Source organism: Chaetodon auriga, chromosome 21, assembly GCF_051107435.1.
Source record: "Chaetodon auriga isolate fChaAug3 chromosome 21, fChaAug3.hap1, whole genome shotgun sequence".
Lineage (NCBI taxonomy): Eukaryota > Metazoa > Chordata > Actinopteri > Chaetodontiformes > Chaetodontidae > Chaetodon > Chaetodon auriga.
In genome coordinates this window covers 8,060,732-8,074,474 of record NC_135094.1, presented here as the reverse complement: position 1 = coordinate 8,074,474, position 13,743 = coordinate 8,060,732, and the positions used below count along the sequence as shown (strand labels likewise).

Sequence of the window (13,743 nt, the reverse complement as noted above, 5' to 3'; positions counted from 1 at the left end):
GACTGCGGGAATAATCCACTAATGACATAGGAACACTTGAAGTGTTTGTACTCGTGTTCCGCACGGACGTTGTTTACGGGAACACACATACAGACAGCTGATTTCAGTTGTGAAGACGTGTACTTCTGCGCGGATTTAGCCGCATAGACAGTTCATTTACAGTTTTATTTGTAACATTTCATTTCGTTGGCATTGTTTAGCGCCATTTGTTCTCCTAATGGCGACAGTAGAGGAGCTGAAGCTGCGCGTGAGAGAGCTGGAAAATGAATTGATAAAGTGTAAGCAGAGGCAGTGTGCCGCGGAGGATGCTGAAAGCGAGGGACTTCACAGACCCAAGATTGACAAAATGAGCGCCGAAGTTGTGGATACCAACCCATACAGGTGACTTTTTATCTAATTTTTGGGGGATTTTGACAGATTTTGTCAGGACTGGTCATAGCGCCGAGGGGCTACGCCTTATGAGTCACTCACCCCATATGGTGGTACTTCATAGACCACAAGCTAATCTCAGCTGTGCTTTCATTGCAGTCGTCTAATGGCTTTAAAGCGAATGGGCATCGTGGATGATTATGAGGTATGATATTCTACTTTCTTCAATGCAGTACTTTTAGTTTGTGGTTGCTACTCTGTCCCTAACAGGAAGAATCCTATTAAATATATGGGTGCACTCATGATTGTTCTTTTGTAATTGTTATTCTTGTAGCTTATGTCAACTTCCAGCCATGTCAGCTGATATTTGTACCAATATACATTTATGTACGTTTAAATACAAGTGTAAAACTTATTGGGTATCATTGTTTTTTAAAGCCCATGAGGCTTTTGTCTATTAATTTAAAAATATGAATTGCCCTAAGTCTTGATGAAAGATTAAAAAGGTGAATTCTATACAAACAGCCAAATGTCAGCACCGAAAAATAGACATTGACTAATATCTACTACAGTGCTCCCTCAGTGAAAGGATGGTTTTAGCATTGTGAAGGATGAATTAGCATCTTCTTTGTTTCTTTGCTGACAGAAAATCCGGACGTTCACAGTGGCTGTGGTTGGTGTAGGTGGAGTTGGCAGCGTGACAGCTGAAATGCTCACTAGATGTGGCATTGGTAAGGTAATACAAACTTTCTTTTTATTGTTTCTTCTGCATCGCTTTGATGCCCGTTCATATTACTCAGCAGATCGTCTGCCTGTGCTCACCTCAGTCTCGTCTATGCTCTTGCCATCACAGTTGCTCCTCTTTGACTACGATAAAGTAGAGCTGGCCAATATGAACAGACTGTTCTTCCAGCCTCACCAGGCGGGCCTCAGCAAAGTGGAAGCAGCAGAACACACACTCAGGTACTCCGTTGTTTACAGTAATCCACATTTCTCCCAAAATAGAGAAACTGAAAACGAAATTGCTTCCTTTTGCTTAGATGTTTCTCATGTGACCCAACAGGAACATCAACCCAGATGTGTCATTTGAGACCCACAACTACAACATCACCACACTGGAAAATTTCACACATTTTATGGAGCGCATCAGGTGAGCATTCCCACCCTCCACTTTCGAGTGTTTCTAATCCCTCTCAGGCCTTTACAACTAAATATTGTGTCTTCTCAGTCACGGAGGGCTAGAAGAAGGGAAGCCGGTGGATCTGGTCCTGAGCTGTGTGGACAACTTTGAGGCCAGAATGGCCATCAATACAGTAAGGGAAAAAAAACAGAGCTCTTGCACACTGTGCTTTGTTCATCTTACTCTTGCATATTGTTTTCATTCTGTCATGTTTGTCTCAGGCCTGTAATGAACTAGGTCAGATCTGGATGGAGTCTGGTGTCAGCGAGAACGCCGTGTCAGGACACATCCAGCTCATCATTCCTGGAGAGACGGCGTGCTTCGCTGTATGTTCACACACACCTCTTGTTGACTTTTTAAACGCAAACATACTTTTCTGTGCAGCGAAATGATGTGCAACCCTTACAACACTGTCCTGTGAGAAGGAAAACTGTTGTATTTACATTGTACTAAAGTATCATATCCTTCGTTAGTGTGCTCCTCCTCTGGTGGTGGCAGCTAACATCGACGAGAAGACCCTGAAAAGAGAAGGGGTGTGTGCTGCCAGCTTACCAACAACAATGGGTGTGGTGGCAGGCATCCTGGTGCAAAATGTCCTCAAGTAAGATATCATTGTTTTTGGACAGTGGGAAACCTAAAGATGTAAAGGTATATGTATTATATATATATAGACACTGCAACTGAAAACAAATTTTTCAATGGTAGTGTGTACTGTATATTCTCTACATGTTACCTTTTATTGTCTTTCAGGTATCTGTTAAAGTTTGGCACCGTCAGTTATTATCTTGGCTACAACGCCATGCAGGACTTCTTCCCCAGCATGGCCATGAAAGCCAACCCCCAGTGTAACGACAGCTACTGCAGGATACAACAGGAGGAGTACAAGGTGTGTGCTTACTGTTTGTTCTCAAGTATTAGGATGTAGGACTAACTGGCTTAAGAGTGACTCTTATGTGACACTGTACCGGCTGGGAAAGATAACTATCTGTGTGAATTTGTCCCTACAGAAGAAAGAGGCAGAGCGGCCAAAGGTTGAAGTTGTTCAGGAAGAGGAGGAGGTCGTACACGAGGACAATGAGTGGGGTGAGCAACAAGTAACTGCTCCACCTCACAGTGTCAAATCTTTAACATTTTGCTTGGATTTGTCATTGTATAACACGTCATATCACTTGTTCTGTGCAGGTATTGAACTAGTATCAGAGGTGACTGACGCAGAGTTACAAGCTGCATCAGGCGTTGTGCCCGACCTCCCAGAAGGCATCACTGTGGCGTACACCATTCCAGCTGAGGTTAGTATTCTGTAACACAACCCACCATCGTGATGCTGGGGTCAGCAGCAATTTAAGGTGTTCTGGGAAAAGTATGACTATTTTGCTGATATTCTCTTTGTTGACTCATCTAAATGCTGATATATTTTGTTTTCTCGTGTCTGAACCAGAACGCAGCAAGTGGCGAGACAGTGGAGGAGACGGAGCAGAGTCTAGAGGACTTGATGGCACAGATGAGAAAGTTGTAGGCAGCAGTCTGAAGATGCACTCCAGCTCTTTGGATAAAACTCGCCTTGTGTCATGTCTCTATTCCACTGCTTTCTTTGATAACAAGCATCCATGTGAACAAGCCAATTAATGTCAAAAAACAATTACAGAATGTCTTCTTCTAATAGCTGAAGAGAGGAAATGCATGAAAAGTGCTGCTCCAAACAAAGCAGAGAAATGTGTAATTCGCTGACATACTGGAAAGGTGTTTAGCACTTGGAATTGGCTCTAACGAGATGTCTATAAACCTAGAATAATATCACTGTTAGTGCATTAACATGTATCACAATGTGTATTTTCTATGGTTCTGATTAGTGAACGAGTGCCCCGACCTTTAAATGTACTTGCTCCGTCATTCACTCAGCTGTAAGAAAAGATCTGCTGCAACAGTACTGATGAACAATGTTTAAGTTGTCTCAATAAAGTATTTATTAGATGGAATACAATCTTGTCCATATACTGTATCGGATGTATGAGGATGTGGTTTTTGTTGTCCTGTACAGCTTTTACATAATACAAGAATATATAAAAACACTATAGAAACATTGTATGTACTGTATTTGGCAGTGAAACAATACGTTTTGGTGTCTCTTTTGGATTCATGTGCATTCAATTAAAACAATCAATCATTAGTTTATTGTACTTTAACCTGGACACTTAAGAGGCACCATCATGGTTTTGGCAAATCCCTTAAAATCCTTCTTGCAAATGAATAAATAAACAATATTAAAATTTGTATGAAATCAGTACCAGAGGTGATATTTCCTCCTCAGACGTGGCCGAGGCTTGTTTTTGGACACTTCTCTTGGGTTGTATACTTTCTCTTTTTGAATTACATACTTAATACTTGTAGGTAAACATTACATAATGTAAACATAAATGGTATCTTAACAGCATATAAACATTTTCCACAATACGCACATTTGATTTTAGAGACAGTGGCTCTCTAATATCCTCCATTCTGAACATCAGGAATGTAAACAAATCTGTCTGAGGTCTGAAGTTTTGGTGAGAAGTAACAGTGTCATCAGACTGCGTGGTGGAAACGTTTGATAAATCATCTCCTAAAAAAAGAAGCTTGCAAAGATCTTTTTTACTTGATTTTTAGGATTATCCACTTAAAATCAAACCTGTATCTCTAATTCACTAAAATGACAGCATAGTTAATATGTACTGTACACCAGAGAGGACTGAACGTGTCTGGTCATAAATCATGTTTTATGGGTTAAGTTAGGCCAGACCCTCATGGCATTCCATTCCTATTTGGATGACATTCAATCTGAGGCGTTTAAATAGGAATTAAGTGTTTGAGTCTGAATGAACATAAGAGAAAACCTGAGTTCCAGGCCCATAAAAAGGACTGATTTAAAGGAAGTTCAAAGTTCCAAACACACATGATTATATCTGAAATATTAATAAATACTTTTGGCAAACACACAAGTTTCACAGACTAAATATGGCTGACTTCATGGTTATACTGGCAGGTACAGTATATTAGACCTTCATCTAGACAACAATCACAGTGTGGTGGCCAGGATGCTTCCCTTTTGATAAAACCATGGGGTCTGCCGTTATTCTATGGTGTACTGTGGCACTGAGCGGCTGAACAGAGTCACCTCGGGACGTGTGGGAGGGGAGCAGGTCCCCTCAGACTGAACGTGTCCCCACTGGAGGAGTGGCGGGATGGAGCGTTCCCACACACCAACGATGGCTCTGCCTCCTTTATCTCCATTGCACGTTTGTAAAGCTCTGCTGCCTTCTCGAAGTCGCCCTCTTCGTAGCTGTTGACAAACAAAAGGCGGAAAAATTGTAATACGACATTCATGATCAAACTTCTGATGAACTGAATGTGACCTCAGCTACTGTACCTCAGCACAGCCAGGTTTTTTAGGGTCTCTCCCACTCGTGGGTGCGAGCGCCCCAAACTGTCCTCATACACTTTCAGTGCTCGCTCATAAAGAGGCAAGGCGTCACTGTGCTTCTTCTGCCAGACGCAAAGAAATTCACAGTTAGCTTTGCTCTATACAACCTAAAATACAGCTACACATGCTCACAGAGGCCATTAAAAAAGACACAAATACATACAAACAGTTCATAAGAAATATGCAAGTTGGTAACTCGCAGTGCAGACTGAATAAAGCATGATGGACATTCTCACTAGTTGGCAGTAGATTACAGCCAGGTTGACCAGTGCTGTGGCCACGCTGGGGTGTTTGGGCCCAAAACTTTTCTCCCTGATTTCCAGAGACAGCTCATACAGCGGCACCGCCTTTTCCAGCTTCCCCTGTACAACGCACACATCTTCAAATCAGATCCTCAGCCAACGACAAACACAAATGAACTGTTCAGTGGGCAGAACATTAAAGCTTCAGTGTCAACACGTGTCTCACTCTGCGTTTATAGAGCATGGCCAGGTGTTTGAGCGTGTATGCCAGCGACGGATGGTCTGGGGACAAGGCCCTCTTGCGGATGTCCAGCGCCTTCTCATACATGTCCTCAGCCGTCTCGTATTCCCTCCTCTCTGTGTGCAGTGCAGCCAGGTTGTTGAGGGACTGAGCGCAGTCTGGGTGGTCTGGACCGAGGACACGCTGACGCATCTCCAGTGAGCGGCTCAAAAATACCTTGGCAGCACTGATGAGGTCAACAAGAGAGATTTTAGATATGTTGACGGACTCACAAACAAAAAAACTTATCCGCAATCAGAGAGAAGGTGCACTTTGAGGTAGAACGGGAATACGCAAATTATGTCCATGATGCAGAGAGTGTTAAATGTCTTTGTTTTTCTTATATGCCAGCTGTAGCATGTGTGCCTTACTCCAGATTGTTCTGGAGGTAGTAAAGGACGCCCAGTTCATTAAGCGTCTTGGCGCAGTCTGCAGTGTCTTTTCCCAGGGTCAGCTCTTCCAGCTGTAGGGCTCTGCGCCTCAACAACGTGAAGCCGTACTGAAGGGAGGAAAAAAAGCATGTACGATAATACTGATTAAGCGAGGATGACTAAGCATGTGGGTATCTGTGACACCTGCTTACCATATGACCTTTCTGGCGAGCAGTCTTCTGACGGATCTTGACTGACATCTTCCTGAGCTTCTCTGCCTGCTCGTACCTGATTGTAAAAATGCCAGGTGTAAGCCATTAAAGGTGCATTTTAAGTTGGAATCCTGCCTTGACAGTGTCAATGACTGTTTTAGTTACTTTTAATAAGACCATGAGATCATTCACACAGGGGGAGATGGTGCTTTGTTAATACACTGCCTGGCAAGAATTACAAATAAACTATACTACACAAACAACAATTAGAAATAACATCATGCATTTCAACACCAAGAGAGAACCGTTTACTTGTTTTGTTTCTGATAGAGCATGGCGAGTGACTCCAGCTCTCGTGCCACGCTGGCATGCTCAGCTCCGTAGGCGTTCTCATTTATCTCCAGGGCCTGCTTGTACAGCTGCTCTGCGTTGCCGTACTTCTTCCACTGAACATAAACCCCGGCCAGCTGGTGCAGAGAGCGAGCTACACTGGGATGGTCGGGGTCCAAGGCTGTCTCCCTAATCTCAAGGGACCTTTGTAGAGGCGCGACAGCCTAATCAAACAAACAGAGAATCAGATACACGTGCTGTCCAGCAGAAAAACTAACATATATAAAAGAACACTTTTTTAGACTCTTTATGCAAATGAAACAAGAAAACTGGCATACAAGGTGATGCAGAAAAAAACACTAGTGAAGAATAATTTCTTTGTTATTTCAAAGCTAATACTCATTAAAATATTGCAACCATACCTGACTCGGGAGGCCCAGGTCTTTGAGGAAACGTCCCAAGGTCTCATAGAGGTTTGCTAGCTTGGTCATGCTGTCTTCGCTCTCACAGCTCTTCTCATAGTGTTTCAGGGAGTCAAAGTAGTCTGTGGCCATGGAGCTTTTGTCTTTGCCCACATATTGCCAATATGCTAACAGCTCAGAGAAATGACCCCTGAAAAAAAGAAAACAGCTGTATGACTCTACCTAGGTAAATGTGTCAGTCTTTGTAATATCAGCAGTGCGTGCAGGTTTTGTACCTCTTGTAGAGGTTTTGGGAGACAAAGAGGTTCAGGAGGCTAAGCTGTAGTTTAGTCCTATCCTCCTGCTGCTGAAGCAGCCAGGGCAGCTCATCTGCGACACGCCAAGTCACACGGTCCTGGCTACACACAAACACACACACACACACACACACACACACAACACACACCATGACATGAGTTGTGCTGACAGAAGAATGTGAGTGTGTGTTGTCTGAGGACAGGGTTACCACTCTTAGCACCTGAGCTGCTGACTGAAGTAATGAATGAGTTTCTCTCTGTAAGTAGCAGAGCTGCTTCCTCCACCCAGGAACTCCAACCTCACAGCTTCCCAAGCCTGAAAGACAGACAAACACACACACACACACACACACACACACACACACACACACACACACACACAGACAACCAACAAAAATTTGTCTATTCATACATTTATGTCCGATGACTATGACTTTGTGCTCTATAATATTCCACTGGCCAAGGTCTGATTACCTGCAGGTGCTGAAACCTGATGAGCCCACAACGGAGGGTTACAATGCAGAGCCTGTTCAGACGGTAAAGCAGAGAGGACAGGACGGGCAACTCCACTTCTGGGAAAAGGTCTATTACCTCTGATTCACTCACTCCATTATGGCTGGCACACACAAGGCACAGTATCTAAGGAGAGACAAAGAACAAACACATATTCTTCTGCTACATAGAAGAGGAAAAAATCTGTTATTTCTGACTAATCAAAGGACCTTTGAACTGTATCATGAAAACACAATATAACATGATTATATTCGCGGCACACACTTGTCTTTGAAACCAATAATAATGACAAAACTGTGTTTTTATCATGCTGCCTGGATGCAAGTCACCTCTCTCATAATGTGTCGCTCTCGGTCAGTGTTGAGGGAGTTCAGTGTCATCTTGAGAGCCTGTCGGTAGAGTGACATGGTGTCCTGACACTGAAGACACTGCTCCAGGCTCTTCTCCAGTGACCAACACGATATACTGCTGGGCATTAACAAAACACAACAAAATCACCAATAAGAGTCATCAACAACAGACTTAAGAGGGGTAAACCATTTTTTACCCACATAATCCGTGTTTAAGACTGATCTTAGAATGAATTTACTCTTATCTGAAGAAGGTCACAGTAAACCTTTAAACCAGAGGTGGCTGACCTGATGATCATCCTTGCCAGTAGTGTGACATACAATGCATTGCAGGTGGACGCAGAGCGACAGTGCCTTTCCAGCTTCTTCTCCTAGGACAAAGATAGTACAACATTCAGGTGTGGCATTCTCACAAAAAAGACACCTCTGCTAACCACTCCAAATGTCTTTCCACACTGTCAAATCTCCTCCGCGTTTATTAACAAGGGTAACTGATGGGACGATGACTGACCTGGTCCTTGGTGAATTTGAGATCCATGCTCTGGCACTCTGCATTAACAACGCTTCTGACCTCTCTGGGACTCAGTGGGTCTAAGTGGAGTGTGGGCCACAATCTAAACGGACATGGTCACTGAATTACATATGGATAAACTACAGGAGCATATTTAGGAATATATGCAACTGCATGACAAATAACATTTTGACAAATAGAGTAAATTGCCTCTCTCACCTCCAAGCTTGAGGACACGTTTCCACATTGACAGACACCACCACTCTGACATTGACTGGGAGAGGGTCGATCAGCCACTTCATGTGTCTCTCTGCTTGCTGAAAAAGGAGAAAAACTGCAGAGTTAATCTGGAATAATAGAGAAAATTTGTAGAGAGCATTATTCTGAGGGCAAAACATAAATATATGTCTAATTGTAGTTAAAACAGAGAGGAGGGGTGCCTGTATTTGGTCTATGGAGTCGATGATTATGATGATGTTTCCTTGATGGCGTGCCGACAGTCTTTCAAGCCAGCGGGGAAACTCCTCCAAGATCTTACTGGGCTCCATGGACAAGCCAGAAATGGACCAGAAGTGCTGCAGCAGCTGTGTGACGACGGATAGACAGACAGAAAACACATTCCCATAGTAAGACTGAGTGTCTTCATTGGAAGAAAAGTGTCTGGGCGAGTCAGTGACAGAGACCCCCTTACTTTGACTGTGAGGCGTTTGATAATGAGAACTGGCTCTGAGCTTGTGGAAAGCGGGCGACCAACAAAGTGATAAAGGAACAAGGTGTTGGGCGACTGCTTCTGCTGCTGCTCGATCCTGAAAGGGATTAAAGGACAATTAGCAAAGTTGGCAAACTGTGCAAAATTTTCTGCTTGTGCCATTTTGTAATAGAACAATTAAGCTGAGAAAAGACAAGTGAAAAATGATCAAAATGGGCGTTAGATTATTACTCAACATCCCTAAAAGCACACAAAATGCTTTTAACAAAAGCGTCCATGAGTCTGGGGACACATTACACTTATAAGGTGCTCACCATTTGGAGAGCAGGAGAGACTTCCCTGAGCCCGGACCACCAGACACCAGCAGAGGAGGAGTGGGAGGGGGGGCTGCTATCATGTCATTCAAACGATCTATATACTGAGGAGGACATCAGACACAACACACACTTAGACAGATTAGAGAGACTAAGAATCCATCAGGATTCTGCACGAAACGAATTATTAGACTAGAGGACAAGGTTAAGAAAGCTAAAAAGAGGAGATCTGACCTACCTTCTGAAAACCTAACTGGGAGGTGGTGCTGTTGCAGGCCTGCTGGTAGGACTCTATCTGTTCCTGCTCATCGTGCAGGTCCCACAGCACATCTCCCGAGTCTTCCTCGTGTCCCTCCTCTATCCCAGAGTCCTTGGAGTCAACGTCTGCTCCTTCAAGACCCAGCAACTCCTACATGGTGAGGGTAGAAGTGGAAGTTTTCAGAGCCAGGAAGGATGAACATATATCACTGTGACACAATGACAGACGCTGCTCAGTGTCTACCTGTTTGATGATTTTCTCTAGTTGAGCAAAAATCAGTTCAGCCCCCTCCTCTGCAGAACCACTATGATCCACCACCTGAGTTAATGTTCAAAACATGTGAGCACAAGCACTGTGTGACATCCGGCAAGAGTCAACTTTAAAAGGCAATAAACACACAGCTTCTGCTTTTGGCCAGCAGTCTATGGTGTGGTTAGGTTATACTGTATATTGTGAGAAACTCTGTAAAGAAGAGAAATGAGGAAGAGCGTTCATTCTCAGCAAAACTACTCTGGATAATAAGGTGATTTATCAGAAAGCACATACATATCCTCATGACTTTAAATGCCATATAACCATTTATAAAATGCACTTTCACAACATTTTCAAAGGTCAAGCTATAATAGTGAACATGGAAAATATAATATTTCATCTGACCCTGGACAGTGGATACTGAAATATCTCTTTCTCCCCTGTATCCTGTTCTGCCTTGTTCATTTAATATACATACGGCTCTCACAAACCTTCACTTTAGCAGCCTTATCTGCAGCATTGATCCTTTCTAACAGTTGCCGGGTGGGACCAGTCAAATTGTGATCTTCTTCTGTCCTGAGGTAGAGCACCAGTGGATGACCATCAGGATTCTTCACAAAGGCCTCCTCACAATCCTCCACCACAGAGCTGCACAAATGCATGAATATCAGAAGAAAATGTTCCTTAACAAACAATATGATTATGGACAAGCTTAACTACCTGGGGTAGTGGGTGAGGACAGGTATGGGACTTACTGTACCTAGTGACAGTAGATTTGAGAAGAAGCACACACACAGAGCTCCTTTCAATCTCCTGTTTGCGCTCCACAGAGTATGAGGCAGCGGCCTCCTCTGGGAAACAGACATTCAGGTAGAAATGGCCGAGACCCTCACACATTCTCCGTAACACTGGAGAGTGTTTCTGTGATGAAAACATGAAGCAAAGATTTCTCAGACAAGGATGAGTGGCAGTTCTCTACAAAAAGGCATTTTAAACCAGGTTAACTCAACGTCAGCTTTAACATCAGATTAATGCTGTCTCTCCGTGGAGACACACTGACTATTTTGCCTATTTCAGTGAAGACCAATGATCACTATCAGGCAGACAAACACTTCTTAACAAGAGCAAGCACCTCAGTGATTTTGATTACTAACATTACTTGTTAACCTAAGTTTAACAATTCTCTCTTGTCCTTCCCCTGTGTTAGTTTAGGCCTTGTTCAGGAAACAACCCCACAAAGCCGAAAAACATCATAGTGCCACAATATCCCATGAAAACTGAATATTTATAGTTTTTAATTGCAGGGCCCATCTAACCAACCTTAATGAAGACATCGAGCTCAGCTTTGGTCTCCTGGGTAAACATTAGGTAGCAGCGAACTGTGTTACTCCATAAGGCCTGGGGCACATGAGGAGAGACCTGGAGCAGACTGGCCACCGCAGCATCCCAGTCATCTGACACAAACACACACATTATTTTTATTATTTTTCCAGAGTGGTCACTATGGCTATAGTGCAAACATATCTGGGTACTTCTGTCCAACCTACAACCCATATCATGACGCCTCCCTGCATTCTACAGACTTTCTGAAGTTTACTTACCTCTGCTCACATTTGCAAAGGGTCCCTCCACATCTATCAAACTGTGTGCAAACTCTGGCCCCCGGAAGGTCTGTTGCAACTGCATCATGCTACCCATAGAGGGCTCACTTCCCAGCACACCGCCAGACCAGTACTCACACTGAGTCCCTGCAGCTTAAGACATACAGTGAATAAACATACAATGTTTTTGAAGATTTCATCACACAAAACAAGACTTTAAATTTTGTATTCTAATTGCAAATTAATACCGAAAGGATGGATGAAAAAAACAAACAAAGAAAAAGGTCTCAACATTGTAGATTTCTGTGTCTTACCAGTGACAGTGGTTTGGTTGTCATCTGAGTCAGAATCATTTGGGTCATAGACCTGAATGCCCTGAGCCTGCAGCTGCTGCATTTTTGCCTCCAAGTCCCTCTTGGCCCGCAGGAGATCCTGAATCTCCTTTTCTTTAGTCTCTCGGAAAATCTGGCAGACATTTAGCCAGTGGGTTAAGGCTGCAGTTACAATTACTGGGGAAACGCAACAGAGTAACACGTGGTGTAGTTTACCTTAAACTGTCGTTTGACTTTGTCCCTGTCATGCTCAAAGGTGGCAGCCCTCTCCATTGCTTGGTACTTTGCCTCAAGAGCACTCTCTTTCTCTCTGAGGATCTTCTGGTAGGTCTTCTGCAAAGCCTGTTGTCACATTGAGAATGATTGACACCATGATAAGAACTGTTAAAACACGTACATACCAAAGCTGTTGCAAGGCGATGACAAGTTGACGGTCTCTGAATTTTTAGTCTCCAATAAATTCATTACCTGCAGTTCAGCCCTCAGCCTCTTGTTCTCCTCGTCCAGCTTGGCCTCCTTCTTTTGCATGGATGAGATCTCGTTATTCTTGCTGACACGGAAGATTTCATACTCTTTACGGAGTCTTTCATACTCAGCTGCGTACTCCAGATCCACAGAACCTGTGGATTTGAAACTGGCCCCAATCACCCGAGGTCCCCTGCGAAAGGAACTGCGCAGGAGTCGGGCTTTGGGTTTGACCTCCACTGGGATTTCACAGGCTTCCCCACCTTCACCCCCATATCCATCCTCAATCACCTCTCCTGGGCTGACCAAAGAGGATGCGGTGCCCATGGTGGCAGCCTAAGCTGTGAAATAGTACTCAGCCTTTTCGGGTGCCCATATCTGCCCCTGCGCGATGACAGACAGGACAGAGATGCATAGTGACAGTTGCCGGAAAGTTTTTATCTAGCTACCTGGGCTTTGGAAGGTGATTGTGGTTGGCATTTCTGAGTCCTAATTTGGTTTATCCGTGCTGTGTCACAAACGTAAAACAGCTAATCTATGTGCAATATTGTAACAGGCACAAAGCTAACTTGCTTCTACAAAAGCAACAGCTCTAACAACCGTTATTTTTACATTAGCACCTCCAGCTACAGAAAGATGACTTTATGCTAACAGGTTTGCAGTTGCTAGCTAATTATTCCTATCTGACTAATAATGACAAAGACAGCTGTACTTCGTTAGCTAACGTGTTCAACCCGCTCGTCGCGATATTTAATGCTGTAAAGACTGCAAGTATGGCAGAATAACTTCCGTACATATTTTAGCTTTGACGGAATGTTGACAAAAACCCAGAGTTATGGTTAAAACGAGGAGCTAGGCTAAACAAACAAAAATACACTTACAGTCCGCTCCCGTCACAGCTTCTTCCTGGCTGCCTTGGTAACAAGTCGATAATACGGGTGCTCGCTCAAGTCAAATTGGGCTAAAGTCAAATGTTTTTCCAAGTACGGCAAGTGCAAAGGCCGACCTGGCAGGCCGCATACGACAATTCATGGCACTGAACACTCGAATGTCTCAAATATTAGGCAATAATGACTAATATATAGTGGCCATAGCAATTACAAAGGTATATTAGAAATTGTACGACTGATACCTGCCTCATGAGGTGTGACATTTAGCTCCTGACTGCATCAAAGTTTTAAATGTAGTCATATATTTACTTAATTATTATTATTAACCTGTGTTGCACCTTTGATTACTTTGTAACCCTACATTTTAGAGATCATATCAATATATTGC

At 43.5% G+C, this 13,743-nt stretch overlaps 2 protein-coding genes across 6 annotated transcripts; one reads left to right on the top strand and one right to left on the bottom strand.

Moving 5' to 3' along the window:
- The first annotated feature begins 68 nt into the window (after positions 1-68).
- Positions 69-3,824, top strand: uba5 (ubiquitin-like modifier activating enzyme 5). 2 transcript variants are annotated; one of them, XM_076761586.1, is made up of 12 exons: positions 69-381; positions 529-574; positions 1,016-1,105; positions 1,223-1,332; positions 1,433-1,519; positions 1,598-1,682; positions 1,771-1,875; positions 2,023-2,150; positions 2,300-2,435; positions 2,557-2,632; positions 2,732-2,838; positions 2,988-3,824. In XM_076761586.1, exons 1-12 carry the CDS (start codon positions 218-220, stop codon positions 3,063-3,065), a joined length of 1,212 nt encoding a protein of 403 aa, XP_076617701.1. In that variant the 5' UTR covers positions 69-217; the 3' UTR covers positions 3,066-3,824. The 2 variants fall into 2 exon arrangements, with proteins under 2 accessions (XP_076617701.1, XP_076617702.1); XM_076761587.1 differs by lacking the exons at positions 69-381; positions 529-574 and having other exon boundaries at positions 1,016-1,100; positions 2,988-3,538.
- On the bottom strand, positions 3,494-13,401 carry nphp3 (nephronophthisis 3). 4 transcript variants are annotated; one of them, XM_076761585.1, is made up of 28 exons: positions 13,347-13,393; positions 12,469-12,849; positions 12,217-12,342; positions 11,983-12,133; positions 11,669-11,821; positions 11,388-11,521; positions 10,828-10,988; positions 10,559-10,715; positions 10,059-10,133; positions 9,795-9,965; positions 9,557-9,660; positions 9,225-9,339; positions 8,974-9,117; positions 8,753-8,850; positions 8,534-8,636; positions 8,311-8,393; positions 8,002-8,137; positions 7,634-7,798; positions 7,381-7,475; positions 7,139-7,261; positions 6,864-7,053; positions 6,424-6,665; positions 6,112-6,187; positions 5,900-6,027; positions 5,475-5,715; positions 5,243-5,368; positions 4,953-5,068; positions 3,494-4,865 (listed from the first exon to the last, which is right to left on the bottom strand). In XM_076761585.1, the coding sequence occupies exons 2-28, from the start codon at positions 12,790-12,792 to the stop codon at positions 4,697-4,699; spliced, it is 3,906 nt and encodes a 1,301-aa protein (XP_076617700.1). In that variant the 5' UTR covers positions 12,793-12,849; positions 13,347-13,393; the 3' UTR covers positions 3,494-4,696. The 4 variants fall into 4 exon arrangements, with proteins under 4 accessions (XP_076617700.1, XP_076617698.1, XP_076617699.1 ...); XM_076761584.1 differs by having other exon boundaries at positions 3,498-4,865; positions 8,002-8,140; XM_076761583.1 differs by having other exon boundaries at positions 8,753-9,117; positions 13,347-13,401.
- Positions 13,402-13,743: the final 342 nt, after the last annotated feature.

What these genes read in the sequence shown, in the direction of transcription:
- nphp3 (XM_076761582.1), bottom strand. Translation starts at nt 12,792, where the DNA reads ATGGGCACCGCATCCTCTTTGGTCAGCCCAGGAGAGGTGATTGAGGAT. An exon ending in GGCTGAGGGCTGAACTGCAG is followed by an intron (nt 12,343 to 12,468) that starts GTAATGAATTTA and finishes ATGTGACAACAG; the next exon opens with GCTTTGCAGAAGACCTACCA. An exon ending in ACGTGTCCTCAAGCTTGGAG is followed by an intron (nt 8,637 to 8,752) that starts GTGAGAGAGGCA and finishes ATGTCCGTTTAG; the next exon opens with ATTGTGGCCCACACTCCACT.
- uba5 (XM_076761586.1), top strand. Translation starts at nt 218, where the DNA reads ATGGCGACAGTAGAGGAGCTGAAGCTGCGCGTGAGAGAGCTGGAAAAT. An exon ending in GCATCGTGGATGATTATGAG is followed by an intron (nt 575 to 1,015) that starts GTATGATATTCT and finishes CTTTGCTGACAG; the next exon opens with AAAATCCGGACGTTCACAGT. An exon ending in CGTACACCATTCCAGCTGAG is followed by an intron (nt 2,839 to 2,987) that starts GTTAGTATTCTG and finishes TGTCTGAACCAG; the next exon opens with AACGCAGCAAGTGGCGAGAC.